The 26179-nt window shown below is 48.5% G+C and overlaps 1 protein-coding gene across 11 annotated transcripts in view; it reads left to right on the top strand.

The window, feature by feature from the left end:
• Positions 1 to 26179, top strand: part of Pisd (phosphatidylserine decarboxylase) — a 49342-nt gene that overhangs the window by 21599 nt on the left and 1564 nt on the right. For 2 of the 11 annotated variants that reach the window (XM_006503999.3, XM_030254583.1), the window contains 6 exons: positions 21569 to 21834; positions 23255 to 23420; positions 24671 to 24907; positions 25124 to 25262; positions 25510 to 25656; positions 25898 to 26058. In XM_006503999.3, the coding sequence (XP_006504062.1) occupies positions 21782 to 21834; positions 23255 to 23420; positions 24671 to 24907; positions 25124 to 25262; positions 25510 to 25656; positions 25898 to 26058 (903 nt within the window). In that variant the 5' untranslated portion in view covers positions 21569 to 21781. Of the gene's footprint in view, positions 1 to 17649; positions 17862 to 18361; positions 18576 to 21321; positions 21442 to 21568; positions 21835 to 23063; positions 23421 to 24670; positions 24908 to 25123; positions 25263 to 25509; positions 25657 to 25897; positions 26059 to 26179 lie in introns of those variants that run through there. The other 9 variants (XM_030254584.1, XM_030254585.1, NM_001347332.1 and 6 more) reach the window with 9 other exon arrangements.

The following is a 26179-nucleotide window of genomic DNA, read 5'->3' as shown; positions in this document are numbered from 1 at the left end:
TGTTCTGATACCAGCGCATACATGTCACACACGACACTCATACATATTTACAAAAAGCCCCACAAGACTGTCTTTTCTTCATCCATAATTTAACAAAAGAATGACCTGGTTTATCAGATGGCCTGTGACTGGTCCCAGTACTCGGCAGGAGAGGGCGAGGACTGAAGCTTTCTGGTATTTGGATTCTCTCAGACCTCCCTCCATACTCTTTGTCTACCTCAGCTGACACAACCTCAGCTTGCTGGTGGCAAGTCACACGTACCACCTGTATGAACTTGGAAGTGTCACTCTCTCTCTCCCTGGTCCTCTGTATATTTAATTGTAGAGTAGAAGGTTGGGTGGGAAAGCAGCTGATGCTCCTCCATGTTCCTACAGTCTCTGTCGCTAATTTTGTTGCCATTGCTATGTGATGGGCCTCCTTCCAGGATAGGTTCTGTAGTACTGTGGGTTTTGACCAATTTCCTCCAATAGAATCCAGTGTTAAGGATTTCTCTCTGTTTCCTCCCTCCTCCTGTTCCTTCTTTCCTATCCCTTCTTCCTTGTCTCCTTCCCTCTTCCCTTCTTCTCCTTTCTCTCCTCCATTTCTCTACGACACTAAGGATTGAACCCAGGGTGTCATGCAGGCTGCGTGCTTGCTTTCCCACTGAGCTTTAGTCTAGTCCTTTTTAATTTTACTTTGAGTCAGAATCTCACTAAGTTGCTTAGGTTGGCCTCAAACTTGTCATTTTTCTACCTCATTCTCTACATGATATTAAAAGGTGTGTGCCATGATTTTTACATGATGGCTGTAAAAGGATCTTGCAGGGTCCCAAGCCTAGACTGGCAAGACACTGATGTGGAATGGCCTATGCAATGGGAGTTCTCAGACACCTGTAGGTAAAGAATTGTGGGAGTTCTAGGTAACCATCCCTTACGTGAGTAACATGGCTATGGAACTCCTGGGTTTTCAAGTAAGATGCCAGCATTTCATTTCATAGAAAGTAGTGTGCACTGGGTTGATGCTAGAATATTTTGTGGTGGCAGCAGGGTGAGGAGAGACTTGAATTGGCAGCACCCCTCATCTCCAGTACCTACCTAAACTCATTGCAAATAAAAGAAATTTTCCCAATTGTGACCATTCATTCTGGTGGAACTTTGAAAATGACAAATTTAGGGAGCTGGGGAGGTGTGTAATAGTGTTCACTGCACAAGGATGAAAAGCCATCCATGGCAGCATGTCCCTGTCACCTCAGTGTTTGGTGGCAGACATAGGTTTGTTCCAAGAACTCAAGGGTGATTTGAACTGTGGGTGCCCGGTTCAAGAAGTTTTAGGGAAAAAAACAATTTTAGAATGTTGTCTAAAGATTGTGGTGAAGAATGTGGTTGCTTTTTGCCCTTGTCCAAGGAGTCTGCCTGAGGCTAAGGTGAAGAGATTTAGATTAACTGCATTGACAAATGAGGTCTTAAAACAGCCTAGCATAGATTCTGTCCTGTGGGTTTCACTCTTAGGAATTGCATTTTGTTGTTGTTGTTGTTGTTGTTGTTGACATGGAGCAAGCGTAGAAAGGAAAAATACAGAAGGTATTGTTCAAGTATTAAATTAGGTGAACCAGGAAATGGAATGGAGCTAAATCCTGTGTTCAAGGATATTAAATGGGATTAACAGAGTGATGACCTGGGGTGAGATTCTACCAAGCTAAGCTTCCATCTAGAGAAAAGAAATTAAAGAAAAGTCTAGGAGTGATGGTTCCTGCCTTTCATCCCAGCACTCAGGAGACAGAGGCATGCAGGTCTCTGAGTTCCAGGTGAGCCTACAGAGCAAGTTCTAGAACAGCCAACCTTAGAGTGAATAAATCACCGAAAACAAGCTGGTGAAGATACAGTTGAACATGAGGGACATATTCCAGCCACAGCAAGCAATGGGACTTGGTAACTTTAGCCACGTGGTTCAGGCTTTAGAGTCAAGATAGAAGAAAGGGGTTATGGAATCTCCCGCCCTGACTAAGGAAAGTGGCCAAATGTGGCAAGGGTGTCCCTGCATGGAGGCCCAGAGAGGCCATTGTGTGAAACTGTGAAGGTGAAGCTTGGATTGCCTTGAAAACCCCAAGAGGTTCAAGAGATGCCAGAGCTGTGGGAGATCTGCCAAAGAAAGCTCCAAACAGGAAGTTAATCAGCCCAAGAGGAAGAAGTCTGTTGCAATTAAAGCTGAAAGGAGTGGAGATCTGAAGAGCGCTTTGATATCATACATGGAGATGCAGAGTTTGGAGTTGGCCCAGCTGATTTTCTCTCTTGCTTTGGTCCAGTATTTCCTCACCACGCTCCCTTCCTTATGCACATGATACGTTGGAAGGATAGATCTGCTTTTATTTTATAGGGGGTTACAGTTAAGAGATTACATGAATCTCAGTCAAGACTTTGGACTTTCAAACATTGTTGAGATTGTGGTAAGACTTTGGGGACTTTGGAAGTTGGACTAAATGTATTTTGCCTTATGTTATGGCTGAAAGCCTATGGGGGCCAAGGAATGGAATGTGGTGGTTTGAAAGGCATGGCTCCCATAGACTGGCATTTGAAGATTACAGTGATCTGGACTCTTCTGTTACAGAAGATAAGTCAGGACCAGCTGACCAGAACCACAGAATCTTTTTTTTTTTTTTTGAGACAGGGTTTCTCTGTCTAGCTCTGGCTGTCCTAGAACTCACTCTGTAAACTAGGCTGGCCTCGGACTCAGAAATCCGCCTGCCTCTGCCTCCCAAGTGCTGGGATTAAAGGCGTGCACCACCACTGCCTGGCAGAACCACAGAATCTTAAATCAAAATATTAAATGGTCTTGAGAGAGCCTTTGCTTCATTCTAGTGTTATGGAGTTTGAGGCCACTGGGGAAAGACTACTGACTCAATGTAGATTATAACTAGCCAAATAACTGTTAGCAGGACCGCAGTCTCTAAAGCCAAGTCAGAGATGCTGCACAGAAGCAAGTGGAGGGAAGGCTTTTTAAGGCTAACACCACAATTACTTCACTGCTGCAGAATTTACAGCTCTGTGAGGATCTGCCTCATTCCCCGTGCTCACAGTGATAAGTCAGTCTACAGAAGCCAGAACACGTGATCAATCACTTCACAGTAGCTACACAGTTCTGAGAGGAGGTAAGGGCTTTTCAGGACTTTAGGTCAGAGGCCAAAGGTACTAAAGTAGATAGCAGGTACAAAATGAGTTTCCTTATCCCTCACACTAAAATTTGTGCATAGCTCTCAGCATTCTAATGGTCCAAGTTCTCACAACAGCTTGCTAAGATTTGAACATTCAGTGGCTTTTCTAACCCAGAGTTACGGCTTCCCTCCAACAGTCCTCCCCAAAACACATGGTCAGGATTGCCACATTAGTATCCCAATGTCGCGCCCACCTTCCCTGTGGCAGGGAAGACACAACACGGTCGGATTCTTCTCAACAGCCTTTATTGCAGGAATGCCTCGATGCTGCTACGGGGACCCCGGGCATCCAGGGAGGTCTGCTTATATACACCCCGGCACAGGAGAAGGCTCCGTGGCCCCCTGGGATTGGTCAGTCTGCTGGCACCCGCTCGGGCACACCGGAAACCACTCGGGCTTCTCACTCTTATATACTCTCAGCCCCCATCCACTCACGGCAGGCCACGCCACCTCACCAGGCACGCAGCTTCAGCCAATCAGGGCGGCAGGGGCATGTCTCCACCAAATATGGACTTGTTTACACCGCCAGCATCATGGTGCACCTGTGCAGTTCTCACAATGGTCTTGGCTTATTTTCAGGTGTTTGAGGAAGTCAGGTGCAAGTCATAAGACTTAGCTGCAGTCCCGGGCGCCATCTTGGGACTGCTGCCACACCCGCTCCTCACATCCCACAAACTGTACTCAGTTCTATTTTAGGATTTCTGTTGTTGTGATGAAACAACTTAACCAAAAGCAAATTGAGGAGGAAAAGCTTTATTTTACTTATACTTCCCCATCTCTGTTCAAACAAAAAGCAAGAACTCAAATAGGGTAGGAGCCTGGAGGTAGGAGCCCATGCAGAGGCCAACTATGCCTGGCTCAAACTTTAGTCTTTTTTTTTTTTTTCATCACTAATTTATTTATTCACTCAAACTTTATTTTTGACAAAGAGTAGACACACAGAGACAGGAAGTGCATTGGGTTTTTATCTGACTCAGGTGGTGACTGTCTTTTTCCCCACTGACTGGAGTCCACCCTCACTATCTTATTCAGTTGGCTAGTCTAAAAAGAATTGGCTCAGGAAGTGAAGGAGAAAGGTCCACTGCCCAGGCTATTACGTTGCTAGAATAGAGCAGTGGGCCTTTAAGTAAACAACAATTTACTAGATGGAGGAGGATTTAGACATTTGCATAAAACTCTCCTACAAGTGGGGCGATAAAGTAATTTTAATTCTTTGTCCTAAGCTCAGGTTTTACAGTATTTGATAGAAAAGACTCTTGTTTAACATTCCTTAGGCTATCTAGCCATGAGAAAGGCTTACCATCTGACTTGCTTTGTGCTTTTCTCTTTCCTCTCATTTCCTTGGTACTAATTTTAGTTTTTGTTTGGACGGGAGTGGTGTAAAGCTTATTTCTAGTCAGAAGTATATCTCAGAGATGTGGCAGGCGGAGATGAGCTGTTAGTTTCATGTTGATGTAGAGAGAAAGGTGTATTAAAGATGTCACACCATTTATTCTTGTACATGAAATTTTTGAGAGAAATTATTCTTGTTTAAATAAAGAAGAAAAGAAGGAAGAAGAGGAAGAGGAGGAGGGAGAAGAGGAGGAAGAGGAGGAGGAGGAGGAGGAGGAGGAAGAGGAGGAGATTGTTTCTTGTAACCCAGACTGGTTTTGAACTTGCTGTTTAGCTGAGTCTGGCTTTGAACTCCTGATCCTCCTGACTCTACCCTCCAAGTGCTGGGATTACAGGAGTGCAGCACCATGCTTGGTTTATACAGTACTGGGGCTTAAACTCAGGACTACTACATACATGCCAGACAAACACTCTACCAACTGAGCTATATTCTCAGTCCTAAGAGCAACTTGAATTTTATACAGATGTAAAAATTAATTGATTAAAAAGGAAACACAAAATCTTACTAAGGGTTTATTTATTTATTTATTTATTTACTTACTTACTTTTGAGACAGGATCTCACTATATTGCTCAGTATGGCCTCAAAACTGGCAACCTTCCTGCCTTTGCCTGAGTTCTAGGATTATACCATGGTGTTAATTGGCAGTCAAATACAGTTTTTGAAGCATACAGCTCCATGGTCTTGATGAATGTATATTCCCATGTAACCACTGTCACAGGCACATCTGTGTCCCTGCAGTCAGTGTCCTCCACACTTCCAGACAATCACTGCATGCACTAGAGCTACTGTTTTACAGTTTCATAGAAATGGAACCATGTAGTATTATGTGTTAGAGAGTTATATTGGGGCATGGTGACATGCACCCTTAGTCGCATCACTAGGGAAGCTGAGGTAGGAAGCTCTCAGAGAGTACTGGTCTACACTGGGAACTCCAGGCTAGCCATGGCTATATTGTTGAAACCCTGTCTAAATGGGGAGACAAAGAGGAGGTGAGGGAGAAAGAGCAGAGAAGAGAAGGGGAGGGAGGATAAGAGGAGAGGGGAGGAGAGGGAGAGACTTTGTGTTAACATCACATACGTTGGTAGTTCTTTTTTTTTTTCCTGCCAGGTAGGACAGATATTCCCTCGCTTGGGGTGGAGCTGTTTCCTGACAAACCTATCATCGATTGAAATGTATTAAATAAAAATTGTATTTAACATATCAAGCCTACTGAGCATCATGGCTCAGCAGCTCAGTAGATTATAGGATATTGGCTATGCCTTTGTGTTTTCATGGTTGACTGGGTCAAGTAGTTCTGTGCCACTCTAGGTAGTATTGTAATGCATGTCATTAGCCCAGGAAAAGATCACACTGCCAAGTCTGACTTGTACTGAATGCATGGGGAAGTTAGACCAGAGTGGGGAAGAGTGTATGGGTACCACAGGGTGTTCTTGGTGGCAAAGTGTATGTGGGTCCTACAGGGAGTTTTTGGTGGGAGATTTATTTGCCTATTTTGTGTACAGTGTTCTGTATGCACACCAGAAGAGGCCATCGGATCTCAATCTAGATGGTTGTGAGCCACCATGCGATTGCTGGGACTTGAACTCAGGACCTCTGGAAGAGCAGTCAGTGCTCTTAACCTCTGAGCCATATCTCTCCAGCCCACTTTTTAAATTTTTTTAGATTTACTTATTTTATATGTAACACTATCTTACTCTGTGTGTCTGTCTGTCTGTCTGTCTGTCTGTCTGTGTGTATCTGTGTGTGCCCTTGAAAGTCAGAAGAAGAGGGTGCCAGGTCCCTTGGAACTGGAGTTAAAATGGCTGTGAATCACAGAATTGGCGCTGGGACTTGGAGCCATTATCCCAGCTCCTATATTTCTTTAATATTACCTAAAAATAAAATTGCTTGTTCATTTACTAAGTATATATTTTTATAAGAAATTGTCAAACTTTTAACAATTACATTCTCAGCCGGGCGGTGGTGTCGAAAGCCTTTAATCCCAGCACTTGGGAGGCAGAGGCAGGCGGATTTCTGAGTTCAAGGATAGCCTGGTCTACAAAGTGAGTTCCAGGACAGCCAGGGCTATACAGAGAAACCCTGTCTTGAGGGAAAAAAAAGACAATTACATTCTCATTAGCAGTAGTTTGAAATTTCTGGGATCTTTAAGTTTTTAAAATAATTTATTTAATTTAATGAGTGTATTTCCTGTGTGTATATATGTGCCCCATGTATATACTTCATGCTGAAGAGGTCAGAAGAGGGTGTCAGAGTCCCTGGAACTGACATTAAGGATGATTGTGGGTGTTAGGAACAAAACCCAGGTCATCCATTACAAGAGCAATAAGTGAATGGTTGAAATGCTTCAAGGAAAACTTAGAACAGGTAAAGGACACAGGCATCCTGGCTGCGGTGGGACTGTGCTATTGTTTTGCCTAAGTGGTCAGGGAACTGCGTAAGCAGAGACTGAAGAGGAGCAAGGGTGACTAGATGGCACCTGGGTGGTGTGGTCTGGACCGGGCTGTCATAGCCAGAATCGTGAGGCTGCTCACTCGTGCATTCCTCATCAAGCTGCCGAGCTGCCTGGGATCTCGCTCTGCTGTGAGTGCTGAGCAGGGGAGTCAGGGACCTGTGGGTGTCACACTGTAGTTTGAGCAGGTTTCTCTGTGTAGTCCTGGGTGTCCTGGAACTCACTCTGTAGACCGGGGTCTGCCTGCCTCTGCTTCTGGAGTGCTGAGATTAAAGGTGAGGACACCATGCCAGGCTTGGTTTGATAACTTTTTACTGAATACTTTGGAAGAAGAAGGAACTTAAGGTACTAACTTGGACAAAAATTTTGGGTTCTCTCTTTCAAGAACAAATTTTGGCTTATAATTTTAGGGGTCTCAAAACCTCCTAAGCCCATGTATAGATCCCAGGTTAAATCATTTTGTTTAGAGGTTTATTTTAAAGTGAATATTTTTATGTCGAGCTCTTACTGAACAGACTGGAGTTACATCAGCTTGAAACTGTTTCTTAGAAGCTGTTCCCCAAGCCTTTCTGTGTGGGTTGGAGCTCAGTCGCTGTACAAATACCTGCGCATAGTGAGCTTATGAGAGGTTTATCTTGGCTCACGGTGTTAGAGGTTCTCTTCTGTTCGGTTGCACTCACTGCTTTTAGGGCAGGTGGCAGGAATGGAAAATATGTGTTGGAGTAAAGTACTTACTTGCTTCATAAACCAGGCAGTGGTGGCGCACATCCCAGCACTTGGGAGGCAGAGGCAGGCGAATCTCTGAGTTCAAGGACAGCCAGGGCTACACAGAGAAACCCTGTCTCGAAGAAAAAAAAAAGGAAAGGAAGGAAGGCTGGAAGTTCAAGGGCACGCTCCATGATCAGTGTATCCTTATCCTTCTACCCCACTTCTCAACATCAGTGCAGTGTTGGGAACCAAAGCTTTATTACACTGGGCCTGCAGGCAGCATTGAGATCGAGCCTTATAGGGAGCTAGAGAGCTCACTCAGCAGTTAAGGGAGGCACTAGCTGCTCTTCTAGAGGACCTAGGATCAGTTCCCAGTTTCCATTTAGAGACTCACAAACTCCGAAACTCCATTCCCAGGGGGTTCAAAATCTTTTCTGACCTCTACTTGTACCAGGCACATACATGGTGCACAGATATACATGCAGACAAAGACCCATAGTCAGAAATTAATTTTTAAAAATTTCAGCAAGTGTCATGTTGTTCTTTTTAGTCCTATGGTATGGATCGTGCACAGCCTGAATGCCACTTTCTGGCTGCGGTTCTTGTCTCAGTTGGGTGTTATCGGTCAGTAAGCAGTGTGGCTTCCCAAAGGGAGCTGAGGATTGAGGAACCCAGGGAGTGCTGAGGAACTCTGCAGGAACTGGTGATGTTCTGTAACTGCCTGGGATCATGATCAAAGAACCTGTTCATTTGGACTGTGCAGGCCTGCCTTCTGGTCTTCCACCTGAGGAAGCACTTAGAGACCTTTGCTTATGAGCAGCAGGGACAGGGGACCACCAGGTGTACCTGCTGTCATCTGTGTATTGCATTGCATGGCAATTGTGATTTTAAATATTCTGTCCATTTCTCCCCACAAGACATAAAAATATTATTTGGCATTTTAATGGCATAGTGCACATTGCCTCTTTCCCATATATTGGCTAATGTTTTTGTAGATCACACTTCCTGTTTTGGATTACAAGATATCTAGTTGAAAATATGTTGCTGTCTGGAGCTACAGCGGTAGCTCAGTGGTTAAGAACACTGGCTGTACTTCCAGGAGACCTGGGTTTATTTCCCAGCACCCACACAGCAGCTCATAACTATAACCCCAGTTCTAGAGAATCTAGACATATATGCAGGCCAAATATCCATGCACATAAAATAACTAAATCTTAAAAGAAAGGAAGGAAGGAAGAATATGTTGCTTTTCAGCTTACTTATAGATTTGGTTCTTTTTCTGGTCTTTGGACACTCACCCATGCACCACCCCCATCCTGAGCCCCCTTCTGCAGCTCACACACACTGCTTTTTCTGGAAGGAGATTGGGAAAGGACAGCAGATCTCTGAAAAGGAGGAGTCCATAGGTTTCTTTCAGCGACCCATTTTGCATTCCTCGAGCAGTTTTTTTTTTTTTTTTTTTTTTTTTTTTTTTTTTTGTGGTTTTTCGAGACAGGGTTTCTCTGTGTAGCCCTGGATGTTCTGGAACTCACTTTGTAGACCAGGCTGGCCTCGAACTCAGAAATCTGCCTGCCTCTGCCTCCCGAGTGCTGGTATTAAAGGTGTGTGCCACCACGCCCGGCTGTTCGTGCGGCTTTTTTTGAGAACCATTTCCCATCCACGGCTCTCCTAACCAACAGTTGTTTTTCTGCCCTTGAGACTCCTCTCTTCATCCCTGGCATTTGGTGGATGCTCCTTCCATCTCATGCAGTTAGGCGGGTCAAATGGATATGTGGTTTCCTCAGAATGGCCTTGGCAACAGGGTTGGTACACAGAGACTCCAGTAAGAACTATTGCTGTACTGGCTGTAGCTCACCCTTTGTACTGCCTTTGCCTGGTGCCCCTAACTCTCAGGGGAGGTTCTCTTAGTCTTTAGGTGCGATAACATACCTGGCTTCTAGGCCCAGAGGCAAGGGCCAACATTTCCAGAACACAACACACCTAGGTATAAGACAAAAGGGCCTGGCCCCAGGGACAGCCCTTGCTGTAAGTCTCCTGCTCTAAAGGCAGAAGGATGTCCTCAGTTTGAACAGGGTGGAAAACCTTTTTGTAGGAGAATATGAATACTTTCTTCTATAATATTCATGCTAAATTTACAAGTCTTCTGAGGGAAAAATGTGAGTCAGAAATTGTAACTTGTAGAGAATGAAGACTTCCTCATTGTGTAAACTGCTGACATGAGCCATCTGTGGTATGGTTAAAGGAAGGTTATTCTTCTAGGTATGAGAGTAAGAATAGCCAGAGCAGAAAGAAAGGAACACAGAGGGAGGGGAAACTCAAGAAGACAGAGAGAGAGCATATTGAAAATAGCAAGGTTAGGCTGGAGACAAGGCTCAGCGGTTAAGAGCACTGACTGCTTTTCCAGAGGTCCTGAGTTCAATTCCCAGCAACCACATGGTGGCTCACAACCATCTGTAATGAGATCTGATGCCCTCTTCTGGTGTGTCTGAAGACAGCTACAGTGTACTCACATACATTAAATAAATTAATCTTAGAAAAGAAAAGAAGAGAAAAAAGAAAATAGCGGGGTTATAAGAATGAGTAGCTGGGGGAGGGAAGCCTGTGAGTTGGCGCTTAGGGAGAAAGGACAAGGAAGAGTGTGAAGTGTGTAACAGGTACTTGTGATTCTGAGGGAGCCTGGAGGCCAGTGTGTGCTTTGGTATTCTAAAGGCACCACCACGGATAGCCATTGATAAGGGAAATGGCTCCTTTTGATAGAGGGAACCAGCTCCACCGTTCCTGAGGAATGCTGGCTTTTATCTAACTGCCAGAAATCCTCCTGTAGTTCAGGACTGCCTTTTGGAGTTTGAGGGAACTGGCGTTTCCTTTGGACCTGAGAATCTTAACTAGTTTCAACATGAAAAGTGCCAACCCTCTCTGTTGGTCTTACAAGGTCATGAAAATAAAAGACAGATGAGGGGACTGGGCATGCGGGCATAGACCTTAATCCCAAGGCAGCCTGGGCTGTCCAGGGAGCTCTAGGACAACCAGGGTTACACAGTGAGACCTTGTCTCAAAACAAAGCAAACACACATGAGGGTCTCACTCAGAGTGGCCTGAGCCAAGATAATAGTAGGAGGTGACACTTGGGGACATTGGTGACACATGCCTAGAGTACTAGTACTCGGAAGGCTGAGGAAGGAATATTGCTTAGTTAGGCCCATAAGTTTAGGGTTAGGCTGGGCAGCAAGATCTGTTTCTAAAACAAAGGCAAAACAAGTTTAGTTCCATGGACACTTTTCTTCGGCAAATATGTAATCCTTTGGAAACAGAACAGAGGGGCTTGGAAGGTGGCTCAGTCTGTAAACTGCTTGCCATACAAGCCTGAGGACTTGCTTCAAGAGTGCTAATCCTGCTGGGTGAGAATAAGATCACTACCACAATTTTGAACCAAATGTGAAGCAAGCCTTAATTAAATACTGGCCAGGATGATAGACAGGATGGCCAGGGCCATTCCTGGGTTTCCAGAAAATAGCATCTTGCCATTACATTTTGCAGAGGCTTAAAAAGGCAAACCCACAAGGGCGTGTGTTTCCTTTCAAGTCCAGTCAGGGGCAAGCATTTATCCACCATACTTCTGCCTGCATACCTCCGGCCTATATCCAATTGGCAAGCATACCTCCTGCTCTCTTTTCTGCTCGTACTTCCACACACATGTGATGAAGCCCATCCAGTGTGGTTGGGTCGGAGTAAAAACATGTGCCTCGCTATCTCATAAACAGTAGCCTCCAGTGTGTGTTCTTGAGGAAGGGGTTTACAAGTTAAAGGCATTTTTGTTTCATGGATCTTTTAGACACAGGAATTAAACCCAAACCATAACTTTGGCTCTGATAAGAGCCCAGGTATAAAAAGCAGGATGGTAATGTGCACTTGTAACCCAGTGCTGCAGAGGTGGGGACTGATCAGCCCTTGAGTCCCATTGGCCAGCTCCCTAGCCTATCCGTGAGCTCTAAACCAGTGAGAAGCCAGTCTCAAAATACAAGATTAGGAGACTAGAGAGATGGCTTAATGGTTAAGAACACTTACTCTTGCAGAGAAAGCAGGTGTGCTTCCCAGCATAGCTGTGAGCATGGTGATGGCTCACAACCATAACTGCAGTTCCAGAGTGTAGGATAAAGTGGCCTGAGTGCCTTTGGTGGGTGTGTGCCTAGGTGTGCAGCTAAGAAATCAAGCCACACTTGAGATGTATGGCAAGAGGTTTATTGGGAGATGGGGGAGAGTGAAAGAGCAGCTTGGAGTGGGAACATGAGAGACAGAGAGATCAGACAAGACAGACAGGCAGGCAGATCTGGGGGTGGCCAAGGCCTTTTTATGCACTGCACCTGGTGTGCCTGACAGCAGCAGATGATGATGTAAACTGCTACCACTAGGTCCCTGAGAGCAGGCCAGTGGAAATGCCTAATTAATGCTAACACAGAGGATCTGACACCCATCATTCCCTGCCCTGCACGACAGCCTGTAGTCACAACCGGTGAATCCTACCTGGGGAAGTAAGGCAGGAAATGGGATGGGGTGGGGTGGGGTGTCAGGAATAGAGACCTCAAGCATCAAGTGAGCCAACAACAGACTCTGGGCTGTCTAGAAACAGGCTTCAGTGAGGCAGCTTGGTTAAAGGGGAAAACAAAGGCTATTTAAACCTTTGGGGAGTGAGTGTACATCATTGGCTGGGGCCAGGGTCCTGGGGATTTGCATAAGGATGAATTCTAGGTACTGCTGAACCTTGTAAGGGAAGAGGAAGCTTAGCCTGGCTACCAGTTTCATGTTCCTCTGGTGAGGAAAGGGCTGGGGCTCTGCAGGCTCCTGGATAGAGGATAGCAATCCTACTCCAGCCAGTTTCAGGAATAGATTTGCAGGGCTTGGACACTGCTCAGTCCCACTCTTGCTCCAGTTTTGTTCCCTACAGCTCCACGGCTTCCCCAGCCCCAGAGACACCCTCTTCAAATTCTAGCATGCATGTGATATATGTGTATACATGCATACCAAACACATGAAAAAAAAATCTAAAAAAAATTTTTTTTGAGTTTTTTTTTTCCCCCAAGCTGGGTTTTTCTGTGTAGCTCTAGCTGCCCTGGAACTTGCCCTGTAGACCAGGCTAGATTGGAACTCAGAGATTTGTCTGCCTCTGCTGGGATTAAAAGTGTTTGCCACCACCACCAGCAGCTAAAATTTCTTTATCCAAGATGCATTGCTTCTAGGACACAGCACTCATACAAAATAGAAAGGAGAGGGAAGTGTCTTAATTACTGTGCTATTTGTAAGGGATGACGGAGGCCCCCCAGAGTGTCACAGGATACATCCAGACACCAAATTCTCAGCCCAAAGATTTCTTACAGGGGTGGGGTGTGTGGGGACCGCAAGCAGCAGGTGGGCTTGGTTGTCTTCAGGAGAGGGGTTTTAAAGAGGAAAAGGGAGAGTCTGTGCTAAGATGAGTTGCTCAGTCCTGATTAAACGTATTAGCCAAGTAATGAGTTTGATTGTTGGACCTTGGAGGTTTGTCTCAGGAGTGAGTCAGTGGCCAGATAAGGGAATGGGCCTTGGGGGCTAAAAATGTAATCTGTTTAGTACGGAGAAGAAAGGTGAAAGGCGAAACTTGTTGGAGCTGTTTCCCATGCTTGGACCTAATAGATCCCTTCATTATAGCTGTGAAGAGACACGGTGACCACCATAATTCTTACAAAACGAAGCATTTAGTTGGCGGTTTGCTTACAGTTTCAGAGGTTAGTCCATTGTCATCATGGTGGCAAACAGACAGGCATGGTGTGGAGCAGCAGCTTAGAGCTTTTCATCCTGACACATAGGCGGCAGGCAGGCAGAGAGACAGAGTAGGCCTGGCCTGGACTTTTGAAACCTCTAAGTCCAACCCCAGCAGCACACATGCTAAGCCTTGCAAACAGGTCAGCCGCTGGGGACGGAGCGTGCAGATGAGTGTGAGCCTGTGAAGGGCCTTCTCATCACCCCACAGTAGGCCGAAAAGCTCTCAAAGTGCTACAGCCTCATTGTTTTTATTTTTGAGATGCAAGTCTCCATGTGTAGCCCAGGCTAGCTTCAAATTGATGGTCTACCTGCCTCAGCTTCCCATGTGTTTGATTACACATGTAAACCTCCTGTGTAGTCTTTTATTTTTTTAGTGTGCATGCTTTTATTCATGTATATGTTTGTGGGTAGGAACAGGTTTTGTATAGGCACAGAAAAATGCAATGTGGTCAAGATCAAAAGACAGCCTCAGGTGTCAGTCTTTGGGCTCCTTCTACTCTTTGAGACAAGGTCTCTCACTGCCTTGGAACTTGCCAATGTAGTGAGCTTACAGAGACAGATCCTCCTCTTAGGTTGTCGTCCCTGGGGTCCAGGTGCATTGCAGCACACTTAGTTTTTGGTTTTATGGTTTGGTTTGGTTTTTTTCCACCAGGTTTTGTTTATGAGGATCCTGGGGATCTGAACTCAGGCAAGCGCTGTACCAACTGAGCCATCTCTCCAGCCCTGTGAACGCTTTTGTATGGAATACAAAAGTTAAGAAAAACGGGGCTGGAGAGATGGCTCGGCGGTTAAGAGCACTGACTGCTCTTCTAGAGGTACTGAGTTCAAATCCCAGCAACCACGTGGTAGTTCACAACCATCTGTAATGAGATCTGACTCCCTCTTCTGGTGCGTCTGAAGACAGCTACAGTGTACTCATACATGTAAAATAAATAAGATTTAAAAAAAAAAAAGTTAAGAAAATCGGCTGTTACAGGGAATGCCTCTGCCCGGGAGTTGTTAATACTGATGTTTGGTTTATCTCCATGTGCTGTATTTGATTTTTCTTTGCATTTTTTAAAAGCACTATAAATTCTTGCTTTAAAATACTGTCCTATACACTCGAGAAACATAAGCAGGGATGCTTACTTTGGGCTTGATCTTGGGCCTTTTGTGTAAACATGGTCTGAAGAGCGGTGCAGACAGCAATGCGGAGGCCAAGCTTGGACTTGAGGGATGCTGGTCAAGGACACCCACTTAGCCCTGCATCTTTACCATCAGCCTCAGCTGCCTCACAGGGAGGCAGGACCCAGGTGCTTCCCCTGGCACTCCTTCCTTCCTTCCTTCCTTCCTTCCCCACACCTCAGGGTGCTGCTGTCTCACACAGATGTGCACAGCTGTGGGCAGCACTTCGCATGCTCCGACAGCTTTGAAGTGAATGTAAATTGTGTAGCCGTGTTATTTAGAAGCAGGGTTGCTGCTGACTTTCTGCAGTTGTTAGATGAGGCTGTGTATGTATGTGTAGGCAAGGAGTGCGCGGTAGGTGCTGAGAAAACAGTTGTGCATGTTAAATGGGCAAGGAGTGAACTTGGCTGTGGAAAACCTACTTACCTGCTTGGCCTCTGTGGCAGTGCCACTGTCTGGAGCAGTTCTCTGACACTGCGGGACCTGTCCTCGGAGAACTGAGTTCTAGAGGAGAAAGGACTCTCAGGGATCTCCAGGCCCTACCTTTGCTGCTTCTGTGCGGGACCCATGGCTCTGAGACATGCAGCCACTCTATTAGGTGGCTCAGGCTGTCCACCGTGTGGCCAACCTCCAACCCATGCTCCAGTCTAATTTCTTTTCCTGACACCCTCAGCTGAGGCACAGCTCTGTACCATTGGGAGATTGCCACCCTGGCATTGTGTGGGAAAGCTGAGGCCTGTGTCTAAACATGTGCAGTTTAAAAACAAAGTCAGCCTATAATCCAGATCTTAGGAGGTTGAGGCAGGGGGGCTGCCACAATTTCAACACCACTTGGGACCTATTTAGTGAGTTCCAGGCTAACCTGGCTACTGATTGAGACTCTAGGTATCTTGACAGAAATAGAATAGGACAGGATGGCATAAAATAAAATTGGGAACAAACGAGGCCTGTCCTAGGCTGGCCAGTGATGACTTGGAGGCTTGGGATGCTATGGGATGCTTTCTGCTGAGCTTATCCTGCCCCAGCACAGGCCATCTCAGGATCCATGTAACACTCAACGTGGAGGTGAATGCCCTGGGCTGCAGGCTTTTCTAGACGTTGTTTATGGTGAGGTTCCTAAGAGACATTTCTGAACAAAAAAGAGGAACTGGGGAGGACTGAGAGGATCTTGTGTGGAGAATACTTCATGCTTGCCCAGGCTTTCTAGCTGGACATGTAGAAAATGAACCTGCCTGTGACTTCTTGTGCTACTCAGAGATAGCAGCCATATTTACTGTGCCTCTGGACACTTGGTAATAAGAGGTGACTGTGAGCACCTGCTATCCTTGTCCCTCAACTACATTTAATCCCTGACACAGAGCATTAGACAGTGTACAAACAGGGAACGCACGAAAGTCACCCATCTTGGGTTTAGCCTGTGCTCTACTAAGCAGCTCCAGATCCCTTGTCTTCGGTTGTTGGCAACTAAGTGGTCTTCAAGCCTGTAAAGCCTCTCATTGGCACTAGGTGGCAGTCTCAGCCAGCAGAGGCCCAGAATAGAAGGGCATGGGTATCCCAAAGGGACCTCTATGTAGTAAGCTAATCTTATGATGGGGTAGGGTTCCCCAGAAAGAAAATCATCTTTTAACTATCATTTGAAATCCTAAAGGTGTTTGCTTACAAAAAAGACATGTGGTGTCCAGGTCCTCAGGGATCGAACTTAGGTCTCCTGCTTGCAAAGCAAGTGCTTTATGAACTGAGCCACTGCCCCAGACTCCAGTTAATCTTCAGAGGTCAGGGACTAATTAGGACTGTCTACTGGTGCACAGGTCGAGTGAATGAAGGCAGCTTCTGTGCATTCTGTGTCCCCAGCCCCGTGGTGTGGTGTGGGTGTGGAATAATATCATGAAAGTCTCACAGGATAGCCCTCTAGTCTGCTAGAAAGTCTGCTTGCCTCTGCCATAGCGTCATCCCTGAGCTTGTCACATAAGGCTTGCTTGTGCTTGATCCAGGTGAAGAGGACAGGTGTGTGGCACTGTGTCTAAACAATGTCAGTGATTTTTCAGCTTTGTGATCCACCCGTCCCTAAGTCCTCTTAACAGGATGTCATCTAGTTCCAATCAGGTTATGAAATCAGGGGAGTGAAATTCAGTGTGGTCAGAGGGGCTGTAGATGTACCCTTTAGTCTAGCATGAAAGACTAAGTCCCACTTGGCCATTGCTGAGTTGACTACATAGACATGAATGAAGTTCATTTGATAGAATGTTGATTTCCCCCAGTAGATCTTCCTCTTTCCCTAGAAAATGTTAGGCCCATTCCTATCCTTTTATGTTAGTTGAATGCCAGTGGGGCAGGCTATGGATGGTCTGCTGACTGCAGTCCAGAATCTTCCCCTTCAGTGTAAAGAAAAGAGGAATTCCACAAGGTATTCCCAGCTCTGAAAGCACTGCCTGGTTTCTAGGCTGTGGGTGAGTGGTGGCTGTTAGAAGCTTTTCTTGTTCATCCATCCACCTTACCTCTAGAGTCTGGGCTTTATGTGTCAGAGTTTTATGGCCCTGGGGGACAGATGAAGTTGCCAGGGTTAACCTTGTTAATTCAGGATCAGGTGTAGGAAGAAATTGTAAGGATTACTGCATCTGTAGAACTTCTGGAGGGGATGCCGGAAGTAGCTTTGGAGTGAAGAAGACAGTCCTTACAAGGCCTCTGTCTTGTAGGGTTGATGACAAGGGCTGAAGCCAGAAGCCAGCCAGATGCTGAGGATCCAGGGTCCCTGAACTCCCAGGAGGCATCCTCTGGAGAGTGCTGGGCCCTTGTGGCTCTGCTGGGTGTTGAGTGGGGAGCGGTCAGTCTTTGGTCAGTCAGGAGGCTATGACAGGGTGGGGCCAGGGCCCCTGCTGGCCTCTTCCTCTTTTCTCCAGGCTGTAGCCCCTCCTCTTAAAGGGCCCTCCGGGCTTCTGTTGCTTGGCTTGGAGCTCAGAGGGAGTGTTAGCTTTAACAGTGTCTAGTGTTGCTCCGCCTGCCCCCCGCCCTCAGCTTGAACCAGAGCCCCTGCCTGCTCTGAGGCTAACGCTTCAGAACCTAGCCAAAGCTAGAGAACCTGAAGACCAGAGCCCAGAAACTGGAGTGAGGCTGGTCTCGGGAGTGACTGAGCTGATAGAAGCCACAAGTGGGACCTGGAGCATCAGGCAAGCTTTTCAGGGCTCTTTTCCTTCCCTGTCCTGAGGCTGGGAGGTCTGGGTGGGAGTGCCTTCTAGCACATGTAGTTGGCTCTTTCATAGTTAGGGCCTGGGAAATCCCTTGGGTGGTCTTGCTCTCCTGCGCCCCCCCCAGGGAACCCCCCCCGCCCCCCCCCCCGCCCCCGCACTTGGTCTCCCTGAGCTCATTTCCTTCACATCCTATAGCTTCTCTAGTCCCCAAAAGGCTGGGCAGGAAGTGAGGGAAGTGAGCAAGATGCTGGGAAGTGTGGGAAGTACAGGCAGGCATTGGGGGTGGCCCTGGGCTCCCAGCATGCATTTCTCCTGTGCTGCCTCAGCCTGGTAGAGGGAAGCATCCTTGTAGACTTAACCTCAGAGGGCAAGGAATGGATGACATACTGTCTCTGCCTTGGGGCAAGAGAAGATTTCTTTCTTTATTTTTGAGAAATTGAAGAACACTTGTCTGTCCCTTTCTCTCACCCCACCCTCAGCTGCTGACCTGATAACAGGCCATCTAGCCTTCTCCTTGTCCCCTCTTCCATGCTTATGACTTCCCAGAAGAACTGTTGGATTTGCCTGGGGAGGATCCGTTTTCCTGTCTGTGGCTTATGAAGTCTGTCTACCTCCAGCCCAGGAATAGAGGCAAAAGGAGTTAGCTGCCTCCCTGGGCACACCTGCCAGGAGGCCCTGCCTCAGGAAGCTAAGGTAGAAATGGCCGAAGACCTGTAGGGTGGGGCCATGAGTTAAAGGGAGCAGGAGATGCATGATCTGGGCTTTGCGGGTCTCTTGCCCAGGAAGGGCTTGTTGGAGTCTGCCTGCCTTTCATCTGCCCAGACCAGAACCTACCAAGTCAGAAATAGGAGGTGTGCACAAACCGGAGAGTACACCTGTACCACCCACCCCCCCACACACATGCCCACTCAGTACCTCACCCCTCACACCCATACACACTTATAATAACTGCTAACTGGGCTGCTCCGTTTGTTGACTTAAGTTGGAATGTTCCATTCCACTGAGGACCAAGTATCCTTGCCTCGTCCCAAGCAGTGGTGGATGGAGAAGGACATGGTTGTGAGCCCCAGAACAGCATGTCCTCACAGTCCTCCCCGTGTGCTTGCAGTGGCCCTTACATCCTACGTACTGGGCAGAACTGGCTCATATTTTGGGCTCCCCTTTCAGAATCACCCCTTTTGTCTTTTCACAGTATTCCCTTGCTAGAAAGGGAGGTAAGACTTGGGGGCCACAGGCATGAGGTAGGAGTTAAGGTTTTTAAGGTTAGTCGGACTTTGGTTATAACCTTGTTCTGAGTCTCAAGGGAAGTGGGCAAAGGAGCTTCCCTGTTTCCAGATGAAGAAACAGCCTTCGAGAGCAGCAGGGACATTTCAAGGCCTTGAGTAGCACTCAGGACTGCAGTGTCAGATGTATGCTCACCAGAGATCCCTCTGGGTTCCCACGGGCCAAGTGACGGTGCTCAGGCCGCGACCCAAGTCTTTACTAGCCTCCCCAGGATGCACTTGACTCTCAGAAGGGACTGTGGTGTCAGCACTGGCCTGCCTCGGGGCTCCTTCTTGTCCAGGATTCACTCACGGGCTAGGGAGAGTCCTAGGGCTTCTTCAGGGGGAGGGTCTGGTGGCCTGGGGAAGATGGGAGCATTATTGTTGAAGTAGCTCAGCTTTGGAGGTGACACGGGAGACTGCTGAGGACTGTCCCTGTCCTTGGCAGCTCTAGGCCGGACAGACAGGACTCTCTCAGCCTGTTCCCAGCGTGCTGTGTGGGGTCCGCTTTTGATGTTTTAAGGAAGTTGACACACAGGTGTTCAGTGTAGGAAAGAAGACTTCGATAAAGGCAAGAATACACTGCTCATCCATGCCCTCTCTGTGGGCAAGTGCAGGCTGGGTCCTTTGATCCCTTGGACAGGTCTTAGTGCCTCTTCAAGGAAGCGGCTCATTGCCCTAGTCCCTTGACCTGCCTTGCTGAAGGCAGGAGGAACCCAGGCTACCCTGCCCTGGTGGGCCACCCGGCTTGTCTAAGACCCCAGCCTAGAAGGGCCTGACTGGCCCCTCATAGCACTATGGGAGAACAAAATGTCTAGGTTCTGTATGAGTCTTGGTTGAGAGCCTATGTTTTAGCTGAGCTGTATTTGCAGGCTCATGTGTTCACAGCTGCCATAGTTAACATCCTATTTGGTAGCATAGTATGGAAACCTTGACAGGAAACCACATTCTTGGGGGTATGTGGTCCCCTCACATTCCACATGGTCATACTTGTTTCCTGGGTGGGAGCTCTGCTCCTGTTTCAAAGCCTGGACTTGTAGAGCAAGGAAAGAGCCTCTGAGAGCCTGACCCAGCTCACATGATGGCACATGTCACCCCTGAGCCCAGTTGCCTGGCCAGAATGTACACCATTCAGTGTCCAGTAAACGGTTGGAGCATCTCACTGTGTGGTGGATGTAGAAGTTGTTAGAGGCTCATTTGAGCCTGAAGCAGAAGCATGGGTGTCCCTAAAGCTTGGCCTTGACCTTTGGATGGGGTGGGGCTTCCACGTGTGCTCATCTGGTGCTGGCATCTTTTGAGAGGAGAAGTTTGAAGACGTTTATGTGCTAAAGTAGGCCAGTCCTTCATTTCCTCAGACACAGGGAGAAATCTGTACATACCCAGGCCTTGGTGGCCTTGTCCCTTCTCCCAGAGACCACTAGCATACCTTGGATCCAGTGGCTTTTGCAGGCAGCTCCAGGGCTCGAATTTTTACCTTTGGAGAGAGGAATGTATCTGTCGCACACGAATCCTTGTTTAGTAAGGACAATCAATAAGAGTTGTCACTGTATGTTGCCTGCCTGGTCCTTGTCCGTGTCTGTTCTCTGTCTCTTGAAGCCAGCATTTTTTCATCTGAAAGTGGTGACAGAGGCCTGACTCCTCCAGGGCTGGGATTAAGACTGGAGAGCAGGCATACAGGCTTTCAGTAGCCCTATGAACTCTCATCCTTTCGAGGCCCTTGAGAACACTGGGCTGAGCCAGCCGCAACTGCGAAGAGAAGTCGCTCTACTCTCCCTGTTACCTATATGGTGGGGAGGCTGTAACCCTAAAGGTTGCCATGGAATGGCTTGGCCAAGCCTCCTTTTTCAAGACAGACTGAAAGAGCCGGCTAGGAAGATTTGGGCTTCAGTGCTGGCTGTTGCCCAGCCCCCAGCTAGTTTTCTCTGAAATAGCCCAGGTGTGCAGCTTGTGAAGATGCCTGGACTACACACAGTCAGGTGCTGGAGGCTTTAAGGCCAGGAGGGATTACGGTATGTTACAGTGCCAGTACATGATGCCTTACCTGGATGTCCTGGCTGTCTGCCCCTTCTGTCATTCCTCAGATGCTACCTGAGTGGAAAATGGGTCAGGTCCTCTGAGGGAGGGGCCATCAGCCTGGAGCCCGAGGGAGGGCTCAGATTCCCACCTTGTGCTTTCAGAACCCAGTGGCGCCTAAAAGTCGTGGCAGTGTCTGGTCACCTCTCTACCAGGCTGACTGGAGCAGACAGCCCCAGGGCTTTACCCACCTGCCGCACTCCAGCAGAGCAGGGAACAGACAGGTGACCAAAGCTGAGTGATAGGGCTGGCCCAGTACAAGGGCTTCTGCCCTGGCAGCAAACCCAGAGCAGGTGACCTGAACAGGAGGTCCAAACAGGTGTGTGACTGGTGGCTGTCTGTTTGCAATAGCTGTGGTCCTCTAACCTGTGCCTGTGAGCCACCGAGAGTGAACGGAAACTAGAAGCATTGCCACCAGCAACTGGAGCAGTGACCACACTGAAGTTCCTCTGGCGAGGGGGAAGGGGAGCAAGGAGAAAAACAAAGGCAAGTGAGCCAGCAAGCCAGCAAGCACTCTCGAGCGCACTCTCGTGGAGGCTCACACCCTCCCTGTGCCTACCCAAGATGTGTCAGTCAGAGAAGCAGCCAGGACCGGAGCTCCAAGCAGCAGCGAAATGGTGAGATGCTGCCCACAAGACCTAACCTTCAATGTACCCCGGCATAATCTCAGGACAGTCAGACACCAAGTCCAGTGGCCTTTGGGGGAGTGGCAGTAGGGGGCTGGCTAAAGGGGTCTGGAGAGGGAGTCCTCTGTGCCCTGAGTAGGAGACTCACTTCAGGTACCCATGGCTCTGGCTGGGGGCAGGGGGTAAGGCAGGGGAAGCAGTGGGCTTCTATCCTGTGTCTTGGTCTTTGGCAAGGACACTGAGGCCCCCTTTTTCCTCCCTAGACCCCTGCTTCCTACACCTGATCCTCCCCCAAGCTCTTCTGGACTGGCGTCCACTCTTCTGCAGTGACTTGGGCAGGGCAGCCCACAGGAGAGCACTGATTTGTCTTTGCTTGGTCCCTGCCACCTCCTCTGGTTTTTTAGAGACATAGTAGGGTCCTGTGGAAGAGAAAGGAGGAGAGCAGGACAGTTGGTGTGCTGTTGTCTTGGCGCCTGCGCCGTTCACCAGTTCTCTGCTGCAATCCCCTTTTGTTCTTTGCTTTGCTCAGTTTCTAGGAGACACAGGACTCAGCTTCTCTTGAGCAAGGCTCAGATGGCAGCCTTAGCTTGTTTAATCAACTGTGCTTTTTCAAACATTCTCAGAGTGGGTGGCAGTATAGTCTCATGATGCCCACTGTGTGACAGGGAACCTAGTTGCATTCAGGAAGCTGAGCTTACAGTGAAAAGGCCTCTCTGTGCCTTTGGAAAGCTGGCTGAATAGAAGACAATGACCTTGTAAAACTAGTGGGTCACCCATGTGGTTGTAGCAGAGCAGGGAGGCGGCTTTGGAGCTAGGTGGAGAGCCTCCTGAGCCTGTGGATGGAGCCACTGCTACCATTTGGCAGAAGAGGAAGCAAAAGACTGAAGGTTTTCCCAGGTGCCACAATGAAGTAACAAAAGACTTGGCAGGTGTCGCCCAACTGTCTAGGCTCATGGCACTGTGTCTCGTCTTTCTGGCACCTGTGAGGGCAGAACTGTCTTTGGGTCCCAACCCTCCTAAGCATGGGAGGTTGTGGGTATACGGCAGATTCTCTTCCTTCCCATTCAGGGCTCCAAGGCCTTTGCTCGGGCTGCTGCTGTACTTAGAGGCTCCTAGGAGTCGTTCCTGAGCTGCCGCCCACTCAGCCGGCCGGCAGGTGGGAGACACTGGGAAATAAGCCCAGTAGTCAGGCAGCCAAGCCCCTGCCTCACAACTACAGTTGGTTAGAATTGAATGGGCACTGCAATGCCTGCTGGAACTCTTTGGTTCCATTGGAGAGAGAGGCAGCTTGCTGGGGGTGAGTGGGGGGGTAGGGGTAGGGAGCAGGACCGGCACTGGCTGAGAGGTTGCTCCTCAGGTTCCTCCAGACTTAGGCACTGACCCAGGCCACGTGTGGACATGTGTCCTGCAGGTTGTACTTTCCCCAGCTGGCCCTACGGCGGAGGCTAGGCCAGCTGAGCTGCATGTCCAGACCAGCTCTGAAACTGCGCTCCTGGCCGCTGACCATCCTCCACTACCTCCTGCCCTTCCGTGCGCTCGGGCCCCTCAGCCAGGTGGGATGGAGGCCCATGAGCAGGGTAAGTGTAAATAGGCCTACTGGCCATGACCCTCCCTAGACAGTCCTGAAGGCGAGGCACAGAGAAGGAAACAACTTATCAGAGACCGCACTCATGAGTAAATATGTGTGAGAAGGTTGTTTGGTTGGCAGCCCTGTTCAGAATGCGCTGGTTTTGGAAGGAACTTACATTTGTAAATCAGAAAACAATGTCACTGGTTTCCACAGAAAACAGGTGATTGTAAGAAAAAGCCAAGCAGAGTCTAGCCAGCAGAGGGTGGTTTAGGAAGCTGTAGCCAGGCTGGGCCTGTTAGTTGGAGTACATAATTGAGCTCAGGACTGCACAGGCAGCATCTCAGGCAGGCCCTGGCCAGCAGGTTCTCTCTCTCTCTCAGCTTCTTGACAGACTGACTCCAAAAAGGAAGCCCTGCTTCTAGGACACTGGTAGTCTAGGTAGGCACCATAAAAGCCCAAGGAAGTATACTAGACACTAGAGCGTAGCCTAGGGACACTTGATGGTATTGCTCTGTCCAAGTCACTAAACATCAGTCAGAAGACATTGACTTAGTGTGGAAGGACTGTTGAAACTTGGTAAAATTACTTCACTCCTAAGGGAGTTGCTACTGCTACCACAGCAGTGGTGGCAGACGCTCAAGTGCTCTGCAGGACCCTCTGGCCTGAAAGTGGGACTGGTACCTGCCTCCTGGTGCTCTGTACTAGAGGGGTGACAGAGAGCTTCCTCCTGCCTCTGTGGAGACCCCAGGGGCAGGGTGATGTAGATCTGGGAGTGAAAACACCATCCTTGCTTCCTTTTGAAGAGGATGCTCAGGACTGTAGCCCTTTGCTCTTGGGAGCCTGATGCCTTCTTGAGTTGTCTGGAATGTGGGCAGTGAGCTGGCACAAGGGCAGCATGCCTCTCAGTGATCTTTCAGGCTTGCACCAGGTCCTCATCTTCCATTTGTAAGAACCAAGGCTATACAGCCCAGTCTCCACCTCTGGGATTAAGGCAGCTGCTCTTTGACCTTTTTGTGCAATAGCAAAAAAAAAAAAAAAAAAATGGTACATTTATATCCAGCCTTGTTTTGAGTATTTGGTGAGCAGTCTGGTTCCTTCTGAGAAACAGCCACCTCACAAACCAACCTGAACACTTGGGTCTTCGTGGTGGTGTCTGTAGAGTTTCTTTCTCTCTCACTCATGTGGGGATGGGGGGTTGGAGTGTATGAAAGTACTCAGATTTGTGACCAACTCAGCCTCCTGCACTGTGGCCTACAGGTGTCCCTGTATAAATCTGTGCCAACGCGTTTGCTGTCACGTGCCTGTGGTCGCCTCAACCAAGTAGAACTTCCTTACTGGCTCCGGAGGCCAGTCTACAGCCTGTATATCTGGACCTTTGGGGTGAACATGACTGAGGCTGCAGTGGAGGACCTGCACCACTACCGCAACCTCAGCGAGTTCTTCCGGCGTAAGCTGAAGCCTCAGGCACGGCCCGTATGTGGCTTGCACTGTGTGGTAAGGCCTGGCCCTTGTCTCCATTCTTCATTAGGAAATGAAATCCTTGTCTGCCTTTAAGCCAGGCTTAGCAGCACTGCATGGCCGTGGCACTCCGGGAGGCTCCCTCCTGACCTGGACTGGAGCTCCCTGAGGACTTGGCAGGTGGTAGAGTTTGGGGAGCCACTGAAGGTGAGGACTACCCCCTCCTTACCTTCAAAACTCTGTCTCCTCCAGACCAGCCCATCAGATGGCAAGATCCTCACCTTTGGGCAGGTGAAGAACTCTGAGGTGGAGCAGGTAAAGGGCGTAACCTACTCCTTGGAGTCCTTCCTGGGCCCTCGAGCCAATACAGAGGACCTGCCCTTCCCTCCAGGTGGGTCATCGCTTAGTCAGGATTGGAGCTGTGGTAGTAGCAGGATTGGTAGCTGGAGCAAAGGCTAGCAAGAAAAGGCATAGGGGGCTGAGGGAATAAAGGCTGGGAAGGCTTTGGGGCAGCAGGCTGCTATGTAGCCAAAAGTCATTATTGGCTACATGCAGGCCATGTACAGGTGCTCACTGTGGGATGAATGGCACCTGGAGCTTGTCCAAAAGCCAGGCCTTCTTTCTGTCCTACCCAATAGCTTCCTCCAGTGACTCCTTCAGAAACCAGCTGGTCACCCGGGAAGGGAATGAGCTGTACCACTGTGTCATCTACCTGGCCCCAGGAGACTACCACTGCTTCCACTCCCCCACTGACTGGACCATCTCACATCGGCGCCACTTCCCAGGTCTGCCCAGGGGTGGGCATTAGAGGCCCTGGGCCTTTTGACTTGGGAGGACTGGGCTTGAGGCTGGTGTCGTCAAGGCCAGGAGAGGACTTCTTGAGGTGGCTGACTATAGGCAAGGGTATCTGGGGTCCTGCTTAGAATTTGGAACGCTTGGCCTGTGAGTCCCTGTGGCTCTTTGGCCATTCTGATGTGAACATGTCAGGCTCTGAGCAGAAAGTAGCATATTCTCTTGTCTCTTCAGGTTCCCTGATGTCAGTGAACCCTGGCATGGCCCGATGGATCAAAGAGCTCTTTTGTCACAATGAGCGTGTAGTCCTAACTGGAGACTGGAAACATGGGTTCTTCTCGTTGACAGCAGTGGGAGCCACCAATGTGGGCTCTATCCGTATCCACTTTGACCGAGTGAGCAAAGCCCACAGGCCAAACCTCTTGGGTCCAACCACTTCATTTGCTGTACAGCCATATCTTTGGGCTTATAAATTTTGTGGTGGTGGGGGGGGGGGGATGTTCTAGCTCTGACCAG

Source organism: Mus musculus, chromosome 5 (assembly GCF_000001635.26).
Source record: "Mus musculus strain C57BL/6J chromosome 5, GRCm38.p6 C57BL/6J".
Classification (NCBI taxonomy): Eukaryota; Metazoa; Chordata; class Mammalia; order Rodentia; family Muridae; genus Mus; species Mus musculus.
This window is presented reverse-complemented; position numbering and strand designations above follow the sequence as displayed.